The sequence below is a fragment of the Genypterus blacodes genome, unplaced genomic scaffold, assembly GCF_046128005.1.
Source record: "Genypterus blacodes isolate CSIRO-AG114 ecotype Tasmania unplaced genomic scaffold, CSIRO-AGI_Gbla_v1 ptg000438l_1, whole genome shotgun sequence".
NCBI lineage: Eukaryota > Metazoa > Chordata > Actinopteri > Ophidiiformes > Ophidiidae > Genypterus > Genypterus blacodes.
The window spans coordinates 4249503-4270614 of NW_027467208.1; the positions used below are offsets into that span (position 1 = coordinate 4249503).

The 21112-nt window shown below is 47.4% G+C and overlaps 1 protein-coding gene across 2 annotated transcripts in view; it reads right to left on the reverse strand.

The window, feature by feature from the left end:
• samd12 (sterile alpha motif domain containing 12) overlaps window positions 1-20416 on the reverse strand; it is a 61167-nt gene extending 40751 nt beyond the window's left edge. The window contains exons 1-3 of one of the 2 annotated variants that reach the window (XM_076139604.1): window positions 20258-20416; window positions 9553-9764; window positions 4155-4284 (exon numbers count right to left, since the gene is read on the reverse strand). In XM_076139604.1, coding sequence (XP_075995719.1) covers window positions 4155-4284; window positions 9553-9764; window positions 20258-20270 — 355 coding nt within the window. In that variant the 5' untranslated portion in view covers window positions 20271-20416. Of the gene's footprint in view, window positions 1-4154; window positions 4285-9552; window positions 9765-19600; window positions 19986-20257 lie in introns of those variants that run through there. The other variant, XM_076139603.1, reaches the window with a different exon arrangement.
• Window positions 20417-21112: the final 696 nt, after the last annotated feature.

Sequence of the window (21112 nt, forward strand, 5' to 3'; positions counted from 1 at the left end):
ACTCATCAAATATTAATTTTTCGAGCCCAGTGTGAGACGTAGAGGGGGGACGGAGGGACGTGGAGATCATAACTGCACCACCCTCGACCGCGGCTTATTCTCATTGCGGAAAAAAAAAAGATGACAGATCTGGCAACGCAGAGGGAGCTTAAAGTGGCATAGCGGCGGCGAGGTGCCGGATAAAGGCCGCCCTTCATTAAAGCACTAATTCTACAGGCCATTAATTATTCAGAACAAGTTCCTACGACAGCAGGATGCATCAGTGGAGACGAGGCGTCTGCTCATCCCCGCATCCGTGTGTTTGAAGAGCAGAAACATGGCTTAAGCGGCTCTCGGGCCTCCGTTTGTCTCCTGCCGCAGCCTCTGTTTTTATTAAGTCTACAGTATTTCCCCAAATTAACAGAGCGGCTACATTGCTGTCATGCTGAACAGCCGAATAACCTCTGCAGCTGCGTCTAATTCACTTCCTTCCACGCCTGTGGGGGGAGCTTTTGAATCCCCGCCCTCTGTCACCTGGCCGTCACTCACTCTCTCCGGCTTTGATCGCATACGTCTCCACACCTTCACGCGCAGCGTGCCGTCGCATCTATTCTATCGGAAAAATGTGTGTTTAACTCCTCATTTACTCTCCGGGCGATATCCCCTCGCAGAGTATTGTCCTTGTAATTACGCCGGATTAGGAACTAATATCTTATTATGCCTTAATATGGTTTAATGCATTTTTAATGACGGCTGGGTGTTAAAGTCAAATTCGAGGCTGTCTCTGCTGGGAGCTGGGAGCTGAGGATTGGGGAGGGGATGGAGGGAGGGGGGGGAGGGAAGGGAGCGAGGCTGCAGGGAGGATAGGAGACATTGATTTCTTTGGCTGAGGTTACAGCATCCTGGCAGGGAGGCAGCCGCTGCATACTGAAATCATTCAACGTTAAAATGTTGCCCTGGTATGCAGTAAAACGTATTTCCCTCGCCGCTGTTTTATGTCAAAGAAGGGAGGACACAAATGCCTGTTTGAATTATGATCTGGAATAGAGACTGTTTATTGATTTGCTACTTTATGAAGGGATGACTACGCTGGAGCCGCAGACAAGTGAGATTGAGTGCCGCTGGCAGGCCCAAAGAGGCCCGAGTGGTGTGTTTGGGATGGAACGGACAGAAAAATATGGCGAAGAAACGCAATCTGAGGGATCCATCCAAGTGCTCGGCCAGCCTAAAACTATAGGCAATACAGAGAACACACACAGACACAGACACACACACACAAACGCATATACTATTCAATTTTCAGGGTCATAGCTATTGTCTGACAAGCCGAGTGAATAAATAGATCTTCAGTGATGCGTGTCTGTTTGTTTGTCTATGCATGATTGTCTCCCGCAACAATATTCCATTCATCATTTGTTTCATCTTGTTTATTCTAATAGAGTGTCGGAGCAGGAACAAAAAAAAAATATCTGCATAATATTTCAAAGATTGATTGGGATGCAAATTGCCTCGTGAGCCCGATTGGTGTGGCTTGGCCCCGTTTTAATTGGCTTCCGTTAATTAATGCTTGATGTGAAGACAAACTGAATTACTTGGATGTTTTGCGCATTCCATTATCTCCTAATTGTGCTTGCTGGAAGGTGTGTGTGTGTGTGTGTGTGCGCGTGTGTGCGTGTGTATATATGGGTAACCCTTTCCTCATTCGGATTATTCAGCAGTAATCATTACACCTTCAAAACAAACACAGGTCATTAAGTTAATACATCATTAGGACGATAGCTGCCTAAGGTTCAATCAATGGACGGCTAATAAGCAAAAATATTATTTATTTACGACCTGGACTGGACGCGTTAGGCTCCTAGGTGTTAAATACTGTAGTAACGTTGGATTCATTTGCCTTGATTGCACACACACCTCATGAGAAACTTTACCAAATGAAATGATTGGATGACTGCACTTAACATGATTTGTCTTTCAGGCAGTAATAAACATTTCACAGATGCGACTCCGGGGGCTTTTAGTGAGACCCTCTGTCCTGTTCTGTCAATGAGAAAGAGATTTGATCTGCAGCAGCGCCGCACATGATTTAATTGTCGAATCTGCTACAGAAACCAAATGAGCGTCGTCTGACGGGAAAATGTTTCTACGCCGTCGGAAAAGAGAAGAAAATTAAATTTGCCTAAACTGTCTCTACTCGGATGGGGTCGGGAATGCAGCAGCAGCAGCAGCAGTTGGGGGCGAGGGAGCAATGACACGTGGCTTCTCATGGATCTCGGAGCGTCTGGTGAAAGATGTGAGCGACAAAATGACCCGTAAAGCATCCAGATCCATCTTACCAGACCATTGAGCAGCCTCCACTCTCAACACCTCCCCGTGCAAAAGAGGCAGGATGCATCATGGGGTAAAACGAGACGGAGAGGGAGAGAGAGAGGGAGCGAGAGGGAGCTAGAGACAGAGAGAGAGAGAGAGAGAGAGAGAGAGAGAGAGAGACAGGGAGAGCGAGAGACCGAGAGAGAGAGAGAGAGAGACAGGGAGAGCGAGAGACCGAGAGAGCCAGAGAGAGAGAGAGAGGGAAAAAGAGCCAGAGAGAGAGGGAGCGAGAGAGAGGGAGTGAGAGAGAGGGAGAGAGAGCCAGAGAGAGAGAGAGAGAGAGAGAGAGAGAGACAGAGAGAGGGAGCGAGAGACAGAGAGAGGGCGAGAGAGAGAGGGAGAGCTGGAGAGAGAGAGAGAGAGAGAGAGAGACAGGGAGAGAGAGGGAGTGAGAGACAGGGAGCGAGAGAGAGAGCGAGAGACAGAGAGCAAGAGAGATAGAGCCAGAAAGAGAGAGATAGAGAGAGGGAGGGAGAGCGGGAGAGCAAGAGAGAGAGGGAGAGCGGGAGAGCAAGAGAGAGACAGACAGGGAGAGCGAGAGCGAGAGAGAGAGTCAGTACGCCACTCGTTCTCCCTGCCAGAGAGTCAGTGAGTCGCGGAGGTCCTCGACAGCAACAAATAAACATATTAATGTGATCAGTCACGCGTCTGAGAGCGAGAGTGCACGGCAATTAACAGTCGTCTGTTGCTATGCGGCCCGACGTGTCGTTAAGAGCCGGGGTGACCTTGAGGGGCCTCGTTAGCGTGAATGATTGACGTGGAGACAGTTGTCAGCGGTGACGCCGACTGCGGCGAGAGGCGGGGGGGGGGAGCGGACAGACGGGCGTGCCGGGTGGCAGAGGGCTGCAGGTGGCCGACAGAGGGTGCAGGGGGGCTGCAGGGGGGAGAAGAGGGGGGGAGGGAGGAAGAAGTGGGGAGGGGGAGGGGCTCCACCTGGGATGTTATGAATGAGCTCAGGCCGACATGAGAGGAGAGGCAGTCTTCACACGCAGAGACAAGCTGTGCGGCATCAAGGCGTCACCGTGGGCCTGATCTGAATATGGACGTCCAGCCGGCTGTGCTTTAGTCCCGCCCACGCCACCACGCCATCCCGCCGTCCTCACGCAGCGGCAGATTCAAACCTAATGTAGATTCTTCCCTAATCTGAGCCATATTGTGGATGAGTCTGATGACTGCGTGTACACTGTGATCGAGTCTGCCTGAGGCCTTTTGTCTGGATGTCAATCTCGTCTCTCTCTCTCGCCCCGTGTTTGCTGTCGCTCTCTCTCCATTGTCCTATAGAAATGAGTCTGAAAAGAAATTGAAATAGTGCCATGTTGACCGTCACTCAAGATAATTATTCTGGCAGGGACTCCAACCTCTAATATCCCAAAACTCAAATGCAAAAAGAAGCTTTTGATGCCTCGGCTCGCAGCAAATGTTCCGCCTGCGTCAGTGTTTTAGAGTCGCTTCCACCGGCCCATGTTCTATTATCCTGCAGTCTGTACGCTCAAACGCCAGGTCACCGTCCAGCCAAGCCAATCAAGGTGATGGAAAGGTCCGGCTAGCCAGGCCTCCTGAGGGGAAGCAGCACAAAGCCCCCCCCCCCCCCCTGAACGCACCTCCATTACCAGCCTGGGAGCCCGGCGAAACCTATGAGAGGAAGAGAAGGCCAAGTACCAAGACTCATGGTTTCCTTGGCAAGTCCCCCCATCAGTAAACCTCTTAAGAGTCCATCTCTGATTAAACCTGGAGACGGGTGCCAATCAAAGAAATGGAGTTCTCCTAAGTTCCCCGGAGGCACAAGCGGAGGCTGAAACTCCTACCTGTGATGTCGTGCTGTTTGAAGGAGTCGCTGTAGATCTGGTGCTGATTGGGGCAGTGCTTCCTCAGCCATTTGCACACGTCCTGTTGGGTCCACAGCGCCACCGGTTTGGACAGCTTCACATAGCCCGGCTGTTTGGGAGAAAACGGGAGAGAGAGACGTGAAACGACCACAACAAAGACTTTAATCTGAAGACGCACAATCAGAATACTCCTTTATTTATCGTTTAAACCTGAAGCCTTTGTCGTGTCTTGTGTCCTGGCCGCTGAATCCAACACTTTCTATCAATTAACGGATAAGAAAAGACGACATGAGGAGAGCCTTTTTGTAGTAATTGACATTAACAATGCTGTACAAATATGTGTGCTTTAATCTAACCTAAACCACAACACTCACTGAACTGACTGCATAATCATTCATGTCAAACACACACACGCACACGCACACGCACACACACACACACTTTTCAGCACTGTACTCTGGTTGCAAGATGCCATTCTCCTTTAATTCCGAGGCAGCATCCTGCCAGAAAGGATCCCTCTTGAAAGTGCTGGCAATGCTTTTCATTTTGATTGAGGGGCTACTAAAATTACAAACAGAGAGCGAGCGAGCGAGAGAGAGAGCGAGAGGTGATTAAAATTTCACATCCACTCCCCTCCACTTCAGCCTTTCTGCTCCGGCTGCCGTGTGGTGCGGCATAGCAATGGAACGCCACCTCCACCCGGGGAGAGCAGAATAACAGGGAGAGATGCGGCGTGTCCTCCTCCTCCTCCATCTCTCATCTCTCGCTCTATTCAATCTCACAGAGGCCCCGTCACATCTATCACATTGTCTTCCCGGCTTCCTCTCGCCATATATTCTACCTCTCATCTCTCCTCCCCTCTCTCTCTCTCCCTCACCTGTTTCTTATTATACGCTACTGCTCTCTCGTCTCCCTTCCTCTCTGCTGTTCCTTCCCCGCTCTGCTCTATATCTAGTATCCTAGTGAGGAAGCGAAATTAGGGGAGATGTACACGCCGGTACTGGCATATGGTCGGCGTTCCCCTGCAGGTAGGCGATGTGCCAGGAAAGGCAAGGTAAAGCCCCATGGCACGACTGCGACGCCTCGGCAGCCTGCATAGGTTGCGGAATCTGCGGGGAGGGGGCGGCGCTATAGCGGGAGGAGAGAGCGCATTAACCATTAAACAAAGCTCAACTCAATGCTAATTAACCCCGACGAGTAGCCCGGGCGACAAAGAGGGAGGGAGGCCAAGAGAGGAGGAGAGGGAGTGAGGCACGGAGTGTAAAGAAGCGAGGGAGTGTGCGAGTCGAATGCATGGAATATGAGAGTTTGGATGAGTGCAACCAGCGGGTGGATGAAGGAGAGAAGTGCTTGAGAGTGGACTCATGCTCTCTCTCTCTCTCTCTGTTTCCACAAACCCATTTGTGAGTCAATGGCCATTTGTGTTTCACATTCTGTACTGATTTAGCCCATGGCCGGCACAATAGGTGAGCCCAGTGCCTGTCTGTCTGTCTGCCTGCCTGCCTGCCTGCCTGCCAGCCGCAAAATCAAACGGAAAAGAAAGAAATAGCAGCGGAGAGGAGAAAACACAGCTACAATCACACTCAAAAGAGCTGCGTTCAAGAGACTCAGGGCCAATTAGAGCTTTGACTGACAGCACAGGGGTGAGAGGAAGAAGCCTGCTTATTTCTAAGTCAAACACAGCCCACCTACACACACACACCCAAACACACACGTTTGTGAATGTAATACACACATACTTAAATATACAAAACATATTGAGCACAGAAGCACACACACACACACACACACACACACACACACACAGATGCTGCACAATAACACAACGGCATTGTCATGTGCGCCGACATGCGTCCGCTCTTGCCCCGTCCTTGGCTTTTATTGATAACTGAAAGCGTGGAACTCTTCCCGCTATTCTTCATGTTACCTTAGCAACAGAACATGGACAAGCGCAAAAAAATTAAAAGATGACTGACAAAGCCTCGAGGAGAGCAGGGACGTGAACTGCAGCCCTGGAATAAACATCCAGACATTAAAGGAGCACGGCGGGAAAACAATTACATACATAATGAAGCGTGTAATTGTACTAACACTGATAAGCATTTAAAGATCCAATATGAATGCAGGGGGGCTAAATTAATCAAGAGGCCATCACATGCCCCCTGTGTGAGGATGCCGCCGAAAGCCCAGGCTCACGAGCACTGGAGCGTTTCGGCATAAACACACAAGCGACTCGGAGAGCAAATTTGGCCGCTGTAAAGTAAACCGAAGGAGACGGACAGGCGCGTTGGTTTCTGCCATGTTCGACACTCTTTTTATCCATAATTTATGTTCGCATCAGCCAAACAAAGATCCTTTTAATGACAAATAGATTCCCACTTTGCAGAGCTTTTGTTTACTTCAAAGGTGGACACATATTTCCCCCCAGACAAAGACGCGGGCGGAGTTCATTTATTGAGCCAAATGCGGACAAGGACGAAACACAAATACTCAATAAGCTGGAGAGAATAATTGCTTGTTTCAAAACTGTCGTGTGTGTGTGTGTGTGTGGCCACGGCAACAAGAGGACTTTAGTGGTTGCGAAACACCACAAAAGGAAGACACCATCAGAACAACGCCGTTTCTCTACCCGATCTAGGGCGCCCTGAGCCACAAGATGACAGACAGACAGACAGACGCGCCAGGAATAGAACCTGCAGACACACCAGACAGACAGTGTCATCATTATTTCATGAGGCAATCTGCTCATTGAGCTTGGGTACATTTTTTCGGCCTTCTTTTTTTTTTTTTTTTTTTTACAATTTTGATTATTTCAAACAAAACATTAGCAAGTTTTGATGAGGTTTCATGTTTGCATTGTAATCATCATTTTTGCTCAGTCTAGACTTCAGAGGAAAGTATTGGAGAAACTTCCACTAAATCTTCATCAAATATTACAAAATGAGCGTTTTTTGCTCATTTTTTTGTACATTCTCGCTTGATAAGGTTGACTAAAGCAGTAATACTTTAATTTAAGGACTTTGTCATAATCACCTCTGCCAATAAGAGGCTATCTTAAGCACCAGCTTGCAGCAGAACAGAAGGTCCCACTTGTGCTCATCCCTGTCACAATAAAGACGATTAGTCCAGCAGTTGTTACAAAAATAATCACTTTCTCATAGATAGATTGTGCAGTTGAGTCACATAAGTCCCTTATCCTTGTAAAGACACTTTTAACTCACTTCTGTCTTTATTAGACCAGCGTTTCCCAAAGTGTGGTCCGCGGCCCTCTGGTGGGCTGTGAAGGTACTGCCGGTGTGCCGCGAGAGGTCATTTACAATAAATAAATAAAACATTTAACTTCCAATTTTGTAAGTTTGAAATTCCTAAAAAATATCTGTGGTTAAATATTAACATTTTAAAAAGAAATCAGAAATAATAAAACAAAGACATGGAATTAAAATAACGTGTTATTTTTCTTTTATATGTTAATCAGAGTTGTGTTTAGACCGCAGAACACTTTCAGATTTCAAATTGGGCGGCAGCATTCTAAGTTTGGGAATGACTATTCAGACAGTGATCTCATAGTAGACTGTACTATCATACCAACAGTACATGAATGGGATTCACTGTTACATACTGCCATCTAGTGTTCATTTATATACACTGCACCCGTCCTGCCCCTTTTCCTGAGTGTGACTGGACCGGCAAAGTGCTGGCAGCGGGGCCACTGCCATTAGTGTCACGTTGACTGAGTGAATGGCTGATGGAGACCTGGAGAGCTGCGTCGTCTGTCCCATCTCTGTTCTCTCTCTCTCTCTCTCCCTCCCCCTCTCTCTCTCTCTCCCCTACGCCTCGCCCTGTTTCCCCTCAACCCAGGCTGGCAGCAGATGAAAATTCCCTGTATTAATTAATCTGTTACATATGGGGGATAGGGCTGAAAATGGTGTGTGTGTGTGTGTGTGTGTGTGTGTGTGTGTGTGTGTGTGTGTGTGTGTGTGTGTGTGTGTGTGTGTGTGTGTGTGTGTGTGTGTGTGTGTGTGTGTGTGTGTGTGTGTGTGTGTGTGTGTGTATATAAAGTGTTTGCACCATGTAAAGCAGCGTCAAGGGAGTTGCGGATGGTTGACGGAGGACAACAACACTTTGGTGGAGAAATTAATTAGGCTTCACAAAAGACGTTTCGAAATTGGATTTAACAGCTGGCGCTAAAGTTAACTCGCTGCACATCAAAGAGCCTCTTCATCTCCTGACCTTGGGATTTGAAAAGGGGTCCGGCACAGCGAAAGCAAGGAACCCTGCCAATACAAATATTGACCTTGTGCTCCATATTGATTATCAGCGAGATGAGCTGATTTGCTATGGACGCTGGCCAAATAGCTTCATGCCTGGCGTTTAAATCAATGATGAAGCCCCTGTTTCGCCCGGCGCAGGATTCATTTTTAATTTAATATCTTAAATTAACACTGCTGATGCGATGAACTCAAATGACCCCACAAAGGCCCCTGAGGTCTGGATTTATTAAGCCTTCATGAATGGATTATTATACGCAGGATGTGAACATGAAATGAAGTTTCCCAGAGGGCAGAAAGCGAATCCACCGACCCGGCGATGAGCTTTTCCACGGGAGGCTCGCCGCAGTCGTGTCAGATTATTTCCTACCTCATCTCACTGGCCACAAATATCACAGTAAAACATAATGACAGGCGCCTCCAAGGTGCCGTAGATAAATCTGTCCGAGGTGAATAAATCTGTTCTTGTCTCTCTGCAGAGGCTTTGACAGCCTCGACCAATATGGGTGCAAGCAGATACAGCGGGCGGTGCTAAATACACTAGTGAAAACACAAGACTCAAATAAATGCTAGAAGGACTTTATTGGATCATTTATATTGATCCGTAACTGTCTTCCAAATATGAGACTGTGGTATAGATATCAACCACAGGAACCACATGGCACAGGACAACTAGTGTGTGTGAGTGAGTGAGTGAGTGAGTGAGCGTGTACTAATCGAACCCAGGTCGTCTTGATCCATTGAGTTTAGACAGAGGCTATATTGTCTTTGTTTGACTGACAGCCGAGTGTGTGTTTGTGTGCGTGTGTCCTCACTGTCCCAATCACAGTTTACTTGTAAGATTGAACTGAAGGATTAAATGATTCCAGCTGGTGACATACAGACTTTGCCAGTCAAGTAAAATGTTGATTTATCTTCTTTAATCTCCGAAAACCCTGTGTCCTCATATGTGCATATTAGATTTTTCATCATTGTGCTCAATTTAAACCCATATCCCCCCCCCCCCCCTTCCTCAGTGCTATAAATACCACACAGCAGACAGGAAGAGATGTGTTATACTCTAGTTGGTCATATTACGGCTGTATCTCTGGGTGAGGGTTGAGTCTTACCCTTGACAGCTCGGACTCGGACACTGAGCGGCGAGGCGGCGAGCGGTGGTCAAACACGGCCGGGGGGCTGACGTCCTGGTAGCCCAGGCTGTCGTCGTCCAGCAGCACGGGTCCGGCATCCACAGACTCCTCGTCTTCCTCCAGGTGCGACCTCAAGTCTTCCGGGCACATCTGGTGGTCGATACCATTTTGGCTCAGGTTACAGTGAACAGCTGGAGGGGCAGAGGGAGATAAAGGTTACACACACATTCCACTAGATGGCGCCAAAGGATTGTGGAAAAACAGCCACAGAGCCATCTACAGTATATAAAATCCACAACACACACGCACAGACAACAAGTAAGTTTGTATCGATTTCTTACGTGTTTGACTTTCATGAGGTCAAAAATTCAGACAATTTCGATAAGCCCTCAAAGCTCCATCTGCTGAGCTGTCAGATTCTGCACTTTTCAAACCTTGCCTGCAAATTTAGGGGGCAACATGAGACGATAGAAAATGATGACGCACTAAAAGAGTCAAACAGGAAAATTATTGGCACTTCTATGTCGGGGCAGGACTATCAAAAACAGCGCCGGTGCTAAAGAGAAGATCGATGATGGTGAGGAGCCACACTGTTTCAGAGATTTGGGACCCCAGAGAGCAAACACACACTCGCCTTTGGTCGGATTTTCTGACAGAGGGACTATTAGGAGAGCTTTGTTAGAGGATCTAAGATTGATTATGCGTTCCTACGGGCATTAAAGTTCACAAACTTGGAGCCAGACCGCAGGCTGCTTTAGAAGTAATGAGTGAATTGTTAAGTTCCGAAATCGATTGGATTTAGAAGCGAGGCTGAGAATGAGGCTCATTTGTTCTGATTAGAAGTCCGACTGCGACGTTCTGCGATTGAGGGAATAAACAGGGGTTTGCGTAATTAAAACCAAAATGAGGTTCTGCTCTGTTTTGTTGGAAGGAACAGGCGGGGCAGATGAAGCTCATTTCCTCCGTCGTGCGATTGTCTTAAATCTTAAGGTGTGTGAGGCTCCGTCGCTATTTCTTTCTCATCAAGAGGCACCGAGTTGTGAGATGTAACTGAAATAGGACATTTGTCTTCATACATTCTGCCCGCCGCCTGTCAAAACACTGTCAGCTCATTTATGTGGAACGAAAAGCTCAGATCCTTTGATCGTACTTGAAGGCAGCTCCAGCCTCTTGCTTGCTGCTGCTGCGGCACTTTAGAGGTCAAAGTGAGGGTTTTGAGAGACGAAGAGTAAACAGAATTTCTCCAGCTTGACGTGGTAGAAATGCAAACTCGGAAGAATATACGTATGGAATGTCAAATTCTTTTAATATCCCCAATGAAGCGAAAACAGATGACAGATTCATATATCAGGCACACACAAAAAAAAAGAAAGACTGGCAGTCCGGCCAGCGAGCCAGAAAGCTTTCGAAAAACAGCCAAGTGAAGCGTTATTACAGCCCACTGGCAACCGAGCAATTACATCCAGCAGCCGGTCATTTCACCCCATTCAGGGCCAAATGAATCAACAATAACACAGACATAACAAACTGCAGGAAAGAATGTAAAAGAGTGTTGTTGGTGTCACGTACAAAGTGCTCTGTGTGGAGGCGCTCTGCTCTTTATGCCCTGACAGAAAGGATATAAAAGTGAGAGGAAGCCGGCGCGCGGATATCTCACCTCCCCATCTCGCCCTCGTCTCATATTATGCACTGAAAAAGCTTCCGATTACTTCTCGACACCTTTCGCTGACTATTCCAGGAGCGCTTAGCGGCTGTTATACTTGTTGACAGTCGGCCTGGCTCACTGTGTATGCGTCTGTTTGTTCCTCGAAATGTCAGCGATGAACTGTAGGAAGCCTGCAACAACAACGCTTCTCACTGTGAGTTGGAAGTCAAACAGAGGAGAAATGGAGAGTGGTTTCATTTTCCACAGCGAGGAGTATTGCAGATGTGGCGGACGTGTTTCGATCCCCTGATAAGAAGCAGCAGAGGCCTGGAGATGGGGAATGTACACATGAGCGAGCCATGATTTAAACAAAGGCGACTTAGGATGCGCGGCACGAAGCGCTGCCTCCCTTCCTCCCTGCCTCTCTCCCTCTCTCCTCCTCCTCGACTCAATTCATGACTGGTTCTCGGGCCACTTTGATGGAGGAATGAATTATACATCCTTTGTGCGGCGCGACGGGACAATGGCGAGCGACAAGACTAAGGGGATGAGAGGGATCCATGACGAGATGATGAGAGGGGTTAGAGACGTGTCAAGAGACAGAGAGAGAGGAAGGAAGGACAACTGCATTGCTCACTTTTCTGCAGGGGATGAAGGGAGGAAGGCCAGGGGGGCTGCGAGAAGATAGAGAAATGCCTCTTCTTTTTTTTACGCCAACGGTTACTATAAATAGAACCATTGCACTCTTCCCCCGTTTCCTCCCTGACATGCGCCGTGCGAGCATCGCATGGAAGAGAGGAGAGGGAGGATGTCTGCCTCTCCCTCCTCTGTTTGTCTCCCTCTCAGTAAATCAAGGGGGAAATGAGGAGAGAATGTGAATGGAGCACACACACACACACACACACACACACACACACACACACACACACACACACACACACACACACACACACACACACACACACACACACACACACACACACACACACACACACACACACACACACACACACACACACACACACACACACACACACACACACGATAAATAAACGCTGCCGCCTTGGAGCCGCAGACTGATTCCCACTACAGAGAGGATTATTAATAAAGGCCGGATTAGCCGTGCATAACTCTCTTAATTGCGAGGCTTCAAACGAGCAGCCATTACCAACGCCTCCAAACTCCAGCGTCATCCTTCCCGACCTATATTCTCACACCGCCACTCTCAATCTGATTGTGCTACATTACAAAACAGGACGAGCGAGTATAATCAGTAGTGAAGTTCGCAGAGGAGCAGGATGGATCGTTTTCGCACAGAATCGACCGTGTGACCCAGAAAGGAAGCGTGAGGAAGAAAGGAAGGAAGGATAGGCTAGGGAGTGTGGAGCGGTTGCAGCAAATCCTGCACTGTCGTTGTTGAGACCTCTGCGAGTCGCCAATCACGCACCAGACACAAGCAAACACTGGGAAAGGGCCGAGACGTGGGGGCGCGTTCGTTCCTAAACGGTCCCAACTGTGCCGGCATTTGGCTGTTTTGAGGAGGCAGCAGGATATCAGTCGAACAAACGACATGTCGCCGTTATCCATGCAGCTGTTACTCATTTTATGTTAGCAGGGGGCTTGGAACTGCATCAGAAATTACGAGAAAATGACACAAACACACAAACACACACTGGCTGTACGGAGCAACATAATCTAAGCAATGGAATCGAGCGCTTCACTTATCGGCTCTTGAAGATCAAGTCCAACACCTCCATTCATGTGACTCCATCGACTCTCACATGACGTCTGCGAGAACCCGACAGACCCTCACACACATCAAGACTTAACAAGCCGAGCTTCCTCCAACGCAAAAAAAAGTTAACAAATCTGACAGATCTGCACGACAGGGGGTGAGATGAACTCATCCCCTCGCTTTCCAAATTAAGCACGAGTGTGAGAGAAGTGTTTCTGCTCAGCTGTCTACCCCCGAGGACTGAGCAGAGAGCTCCGTCTCTGTACAGTTGAGGACAGAAAGACACCGTCTGATCCTTGTTACCGGCTCACTGAAGTACTTCTTGAAGGGTAGACAGAGACGGAGAGAAAAGGACATCGCCTGCTGTCTAAGGATGTCTTGGCCAAGAGCCCATAAGAGAAAAGCTTCACAGGCAGCGAGACTCCATGAGGATGCTTAAAACCTGGAGAAAGATCCGCAGATACTCTTGTTTTACTACAATAACATTTACAACTAAAGAGGAAACGCTGCACCTGCTCAAGGGCACCTCAGCAGTAGTCATTGGGAGGGAATAAAAGCCCTATAGTACTTCCTAAATCATACTTTCCATAGCTGCAATTAGGAAGTTAATGTCCTGTCCTTGTGTTAAAGTGTAAAAGCATTCAGCGGTGAGTCACCTTAGCGTTTAGCAGACATGATTTTACTCCAAAGTAACCTCGGCGTGATCTCACCTTGAAAACAGCGATGACAGAAACATTAATGTAACTAATAACTAAACACCCTCACTGCCGCTTCCTCTTTAACACTGTGTCTTATATAACATTTACAGTATGTGCCCATTTAACTGTGTCTTCTTTGCGAGCTCGGCACATTAAGTGCAACAAGAATTCAATTCCAGCCTGTTGTATAAGCTTAACTTTGTAATACGCGTGAAATGACCCGTTACTAATAAGACAAGATGTGTTTAGGAATTTATGCCATGGTCCTTTTGGCCTTTCTGGCTGTTAGCGAATTCATTAGTGCCTCGCACAGAGCTCACACACGAGACGCCCACTGCAGTCTGAACCGAGCGGGAGCTGATGCTTTTACTCTAAAATAGATTAAAACAATGAGGAAAGATTCAAGGAAGAGTCTTGGCTTTGGGTTGTTCATGTAGCTGCATATTCTATTCCTTATCTTTTATTTATATGCCTGCGATGTTAGGTTGACAACATGGCGAGAGGTTGCAGTGACGTAACTTGTTTCGCCCCAGACCCTACGTCCTCATATGTGGACGTTACAGTCTCGCCTGCTGGATTGACTGCGAGGCTGTAATTCATCATGACAAGCGATCAAAAGTTAACAGCGCTCAAAGTTCAGACCGCCCCCTGAACGTCTCGGGGGCTTGATCAGCTGTGATTAGTCGAGCTTGTGTTTCTCGGCTTCAGAGAGAAAAGACGGATGACAAAGAGAAGGAGCAGGGTGAGAGATGGCGCGAGAGGTAATAGGGAGAAGGAAAAGGACAAAATGACCTACTTTACAGCACAAAGACGCTAAATATAACCGCTGTTCACTTTGGCCTGCCGAGGAGCCTGTGTGCCAGGCAGGAAGATGTTAACCGGCGCTGCTCTGAAAGGCACCGTGCAAAAAAGGACTATACAGAAGTCTAGCCTTCATTTGGACATTTGAGTAACATCTATAAATATTTGAAAAGGCACACAAACACGTCCTATTTGTGGATCTAAAGTAGCGGCGTACTGTGTGATGTAACATCCAGCGGCGGTGTGTGTAGCTACATAACACCTGCAGACCAGGCAGGATTTCACACACCGAGTGCTACATTACGCTAAAATTGAGTTTCGCCTGATGAGACAATCACAACACGGCACAAACGTTACATTCATGTTTTTGGCTGGGGGTTCTCAAACTGTGGCATGTGTCCCTCCAGTGGTACATGAAGTATTTATCTTTGGTGAGGAATCTGCAAAGACAATAGAATTTATAGAAACCACGAACAACCTGATATTTCGGGAACAGTCTGGTATATATTTTAAGATCTGAACAGCTGCTTGTCTTGTAAAGTTTGCTACTTTTGCTCTGAGCTCGTTTCTTCAAGCGCCTGATTAAATCTGTGCTGCTGTAATTAGCTCATGTTAGAAGCGTTACAGTGAACCGTTTTGGCTGTTTCTGGTCTCCAACTTAAATTAATTTCAGACTACAGACAGAGCTGCTAACCATCTGTTTTCAGCCCAGCGCCGCGGTAAGTGGGCGACACGTGTTACGACAAAACTTCCTTGAGTTATTGTCGGGCTCTGACACGTCCCCCCAGCTGGGACGACGCATCTTCGAACAAAATCTTAACAAACGAGAACTGTCTGGACCGAACTTCAAGTAAAAGCAGCCGGTGAAGCGCAGCGAACACGTGACGGCTTTCATCCGACATCGGCGTCCATCTGCGCCCACTGTACACCCAAACCATCTCAGATCAGCCGGCGGAATGGAACCCGGTGAACTTCATGGTCATCTTGGTGGGATGGCAGCGATTCAACAATGCAGAATATTCACAAAAGAGCACAAAGGTCATCATTTGTGGGAGTGAAGAAGGACGTTACAATGAACGAATGAAGGATAAAAAGGGCCGGAACATCCAACCGCAGCTCTTCCCCCCCCTTGAGACGGATTTGCCAGATGCTCATGCTGCACTTTACGGAGGTCAACAAATCGAGTAGGTTTTACACTTTGCTACAAGTGACCGACACTGTCAGCCAGCTTCACATCGCACTTCGCCGAAACTATAAGAAATTTGCTTGGAACGGAGACAACAGAGAGCTACAGACAGCTTTGCCTCATCTCAACTGCATATTCATCGGATCTAAATATAGGAAATCTGTACAAACACACACACTTTCATCACTTTCACACTGCCCCGGTGTATCCAGTGTGCCAAGTGCAGAAAAAAATAACGGAACATAGCTTGCACTTCAAAATGACTGAGCAGGAACAGAGAGCGCTACAGGCAGATCACGCTCAGCCTTCAACGCGCTGACTGACAGATCCTGCCGGCAGATACGGCATGAATATGGAAATGGCTACAATTGAGAATAAATTACACATCTCCCTGAAGGTTAGGCACTACATCAACACATTCTGCTACAGTCATTGTCCTCTGGGCTGTACCGGAGCACTCACACTTCTGGGTTGCGCTCAGGTGAGGTAACACCTTTACAGATAGCAGATATTAGAGTTTTACACGGACTTGTCACAGCAAACAATGAAACCAGACTTGTCTAACAGCATCCGAGATCAACATCTTGAAGAATTTCGTCTATGCATGACTCAGGATGATGTCATGGCTCCCTGGCCTTTACTGGGCCCTAACTGGACTTGAAATAAGGACATTTGTGTTTGTTGCCCTGTCGAATGGGGCCAGTTCGGAATTCAATCAACCCACTGGAGTTATGGCACAACAATGTACTGAGCATTGATACAACCCAGTGCTCAGTACATTGCTGTGCAGTGGAGCAGGCTGGTGAGGAGAATAACACAAAACTTGGGAAAATAGTTCTCTCTCATGACAGAATCCATCAGGAAGTAACATCACTCACAAAACTGGAAATAGACAGTTAGACTGGAACCAAAAGTTTTCCTCAAACCTACAGCTTTATATAAATACAGTGTCTATACTCCTATATAAGAGGGCTGCGCTCATTGTTCAAGCTCTGATGTCTCTCTTCCAAAAACAAATTTCCTCCTGCTGTGATTATGCTGATCAGAGCTGACAGGCTGTCTGCTGGGATCCATAACAGAAATTGACACACGGACCGCCCCAAGATCCAAGCCGACGTCACAGGACCCACTGCATGGCTGATTAGATAATAAGTCAAATTATATGGTTGAGAAATGTATCTTGCAAGGGGCCGGCGCTATTTTTAATTCCTATCTCAGCCCTCAGTGTACATTCTGGGCGCCAGGACATCAAAGATGGCTGCGGGTCGACCCCAGGCACGACAATAATAGCGGGAGAACATTGCTCTCCTGAGGCATGTGCTCCCAGCTACTCCCACCCCTGTTATCTTAATCCCATTTGGGAAGATGCTGCATCACTGGATGGATCACAAATTGGCCTTACTAAGATGCAACTCCATTCCCGGTTGACTAAAATAAAACATGCTTATTCAACCCGTTCTATTCCTGGGTCAGGTCCCGGGGACGGATTTGAGATGAGTTTTTTCCGAGTGGATGCGCCGACAGGCAGATCAGCGGAGGACGAATCAAGGAGGCAGAACGCACAGAGGCAACGACGAGGGAGACTAACGAACAGCCACAGGGGTAAACAGTGCTGCAGAGGGACATGGTGTCCATTTCTCTTTCTCTCTGTCGATCACAGTGTGCCAGGTTGTAAACATGTACATGCCAATGTCACATGTTCCCCCCCCCCAAGCATGCTCACACACAGCTTTTTCTCCCTAAAGTTATACAAGAGAAGATATAAGCAGTGATGAAATGTCTCAGGACAGGAAGTCATTCTGATGTCATAGCTCTCACAGCAGGACATTAAGTCATGATTGTGTGTCCGTCTCAGTTTGCATGAGTCATGACTAAATGTGACAACGGTGCACAGCAGATATTAAGTGTTGACAGCAGGCGCCACTGGCAACATTATCAAGAGCTATTATCTTATTGAGGTATCAGAGGTGTCTAAGTACGGTGCTGATGTTGACTCATGCCTCCCAGACCGTCTGCCTGGAGACACTCATTTGCTGACTCTGCAATACAGCAGTTACTCAGATCACTTCTAGACTTTCACGCAAGCCCATAATATGCAGATTTACAAAATAATGCTTACACAGGGGCACCAGTTCTCTTTCTTTATCAGTAATCCAGCTACAGAGCGTAAATCTATACTTTTATCAATGTAGAGTCATGCAATATATGGAATTCTTTGTCTTCTTACAGGCGGACCGAATTAGTGGAAGGAGACGGCGCTGGTTTCTCAAGGAGATTAATGTTTCCTCATGTGTTATAGATTATTAATACTTGACCTATATTCTCGGTCTTAAGGGGGCCGCTGGAGGGAAACGGTGACAATGCAGGATTGGCATTTCTGCTCAAATCCCATATCTTAGTTTTAGTTGCAGTTGGGAGCTGTTTTCCACACACACACACACACACACACACACACACACACACACACACACACACACACACACACACACACACACACACACACACACACACACACACACACACACACACACACACACACACACACACACACACACACACACACTCTAGAGGGAGGGCTTCATGTGGAGGGAAACAAACAAAAGCCATTCTAATTAGATCCATTCATATATAGAAAGCGGGCGTTTTAGTCCACAGTGGCATGTTTACAGTAATAGCACTCTCTCCCGCTGACACAAACAAGGAGGTATTTATGATGTCGGATTGGAAGAGGAGAGCAACACAAGTGGATAATGTTCAAATCCTCCACGACAGCATCACCATTAGCAATTTTGGGCGTTTTCTCTCAGGACAATATCATTATCGCCTTCAAGGGGAAAGAAAGAACCAGACAGGATCACATTCCAGCCGCGGCGCATTACAAGATCCGTCCGGCTGCTCTGGCAAAATCCGATCTGACCTTGCGGATTTAGAAGTGCAATTTTTTCCTTCTTCTTTTTTTTTTTTTTACACTGGCCCTCTGTCCGTGTCTGACAGGCGTAATAGTTATTGCAGCTTCAGACTTTTATCATTCATCTCCATTAAATGACACCAGCCAGTGATTCACAATGGAAAGCAGCGAGCGGCTCTGGATCTGAACCAACCACTCCTCCACTACAAGAGACAGAGAATCCCATTTATTTAGTTTTCAATCATTTTTAGCTTATTGTTTAAATGGCATTGAAGTGCAACACTAAGCAGTACCGTGCAGGAAATTATGATCTTAAAATTGATATAAAGTGACATCAGGGGAATTTAAATACTTGTGTAGAGATGAAGCATCGCTCTTCTTCAGCAAAACACACAACTGTTATATCCCACAGCCAAATACTGTTAAAATACTGATACATTAGTCCAGGAAATTCACTTCAACAACGCATACATGCACGAATCTGCACTTGGGTGGATGCCGGACAGATAGATAGTGTTGACCTTTTAAATGAATTACATCACCAGGTCAGCAGTCAGCATCAGGGGGCTGAAAGGAGGATGGAGGGGGACAAAGATGAGGATGATTTAGGACGCCCTTAAGGAGTTCATTCTTACATTACAGAACATGTTGCCTGATGAGATAACACACCGTCATGACAACTGTGATGAAAGATTTCAACAGCAGCCCCATTAGTGAGGTGCTTCATAGATTCTTCTGCCTTCACACAGCTATTTATGGAATCTATAGGCACAGAGAGTCAAGCTCTTAATCTGTGAGGCAACGTCGCTGTGCATTAATGTTTTGCTTTCAAAAAGCACATGACTGTACCCCAACAAACAGAAGAACAGGTGACGCTGGTTTAGGTCAGAGCCAACACACACGTGGATGACATGCACGGGTAATGGACAGTAATGGCTGTTAGAGATCTGCACCTGAGGCAAATATGCAGAGTGTCATACCTAACATACCGTGCGTAAACACTCACACAAAGCATTAAGGAACAACCTCCACCCCCCTTATAACATCAACATACCTCTCATTGGATTCTGGATCCACAAGATCCCTCCGATGAGGTGAGGAGATTGACCCAGCATCCCGAGATCGGCAGCGGTAGCCACGCACTTGTTCCCGTCACCTCAGATTACCGGGACTAGAACCTTACAAAACACTACCGGGGAGACTAATCCGCATGTTCCAACACCTGCTGCCAGATGAGCAGCATCAACCTCTGACTGGTCTGAACGCTCTCTCTCTCTCTCTCTCTCTCTCTCACACACACACGGCGCGCTGTTGCATCACTAGACAGATGGGGGAAATGGTCGCGATTTTAAGGAAAGACTTCACATGTCTCACAGCGCTCAGCCGGGATCCGAACAGGTGGACACACAAGACGCGCGAAACAGCCGAGGACACCGGGCGCAGACCTGTTAACCAGCGTCCTCTTTCCACACACACACACACATTAACAACACACAGCTGGTTGCCGATTAAGTCTGATTATTACAGTGTGCGATTACGCAACGAGACACATTGCTGAGCGGGGTGCGTGTAGGTGTGTGTGTTTGTGTGTGTGTAATGCGGAGAGACCTGACCAGACACACACACGCCGAGCTCAATCTTCTTTTTGATCACGGTTCATTCTCTTGTATCAAAGACAAAGCCAAAGCGGGGCAGAGCGGACTCATCTTACCTTCGACCGCCATCGCGCTACTCCACACACTCGGGCATCATTCGCAGGGGAGCGGACGAGCTGTTAAAGTCAGCGAGCCTTCATTCTACCTTGTTTGGCATGTTATCATCACTTTGCTGCGGGCAAGCGGGAGCGCACAGCTGCCGCCGCCTCGCTAAGCATGCTGGGAAATGTAGGCTGAGCACTAAGTGAACGAGGGCCTCTCTCTCTCTCTCTCTCTCTCTCTCTCTCTCTCTCTCTCTCTCTCTCTCTCTCTCTCTCTCTCTCTCTATCTAAATGTAGTATAATAAGACATTGCTGCAGAGCCGGCCCTGGCATTTAGGGGGCCCTAAGCAGCAGGGGGGCCCTTCAACCCCCCCCCCCCAGACACACACACACACACTCACATCACCATCCCCCCTGTGACCACCTTTAACACATATGAGCAGACAAAATAGTTAATAATTCATTACAAAAACAATCACTGCTCACAAATGTTACACCAATATTACAGTTCAGTGTTTAGTCAGAGCAGCAGGTACTGCAGGTGGTTAGCAAACAAACCCATCTGTTAACCTGATGCTCTGCTTTGTGCCCCTGCTCTGACTCACTTGTGGTGTCTTGGTAACATAAAAGGTTTATTGCTGGTATGACGAAGGCAGTGTGTCCTCAGTGTGTGTGTGACTTAAGTTTAGTCAGGTGTGGTAGCTGGTATGCACGTTGGAATGTTGATCAATGCTCTTCCTTGTTTCTTGTTTGGTTCTGAAGTCTGTTCAGCCTGTTTGATGACTTCTAATGTTTCCTGCTCAAGTGTGTGTGTGTGTGTGTGTGTGTCTGCCTAGGCTGTGCGTTTAGTGTGTATGCCTGCCACGAGTT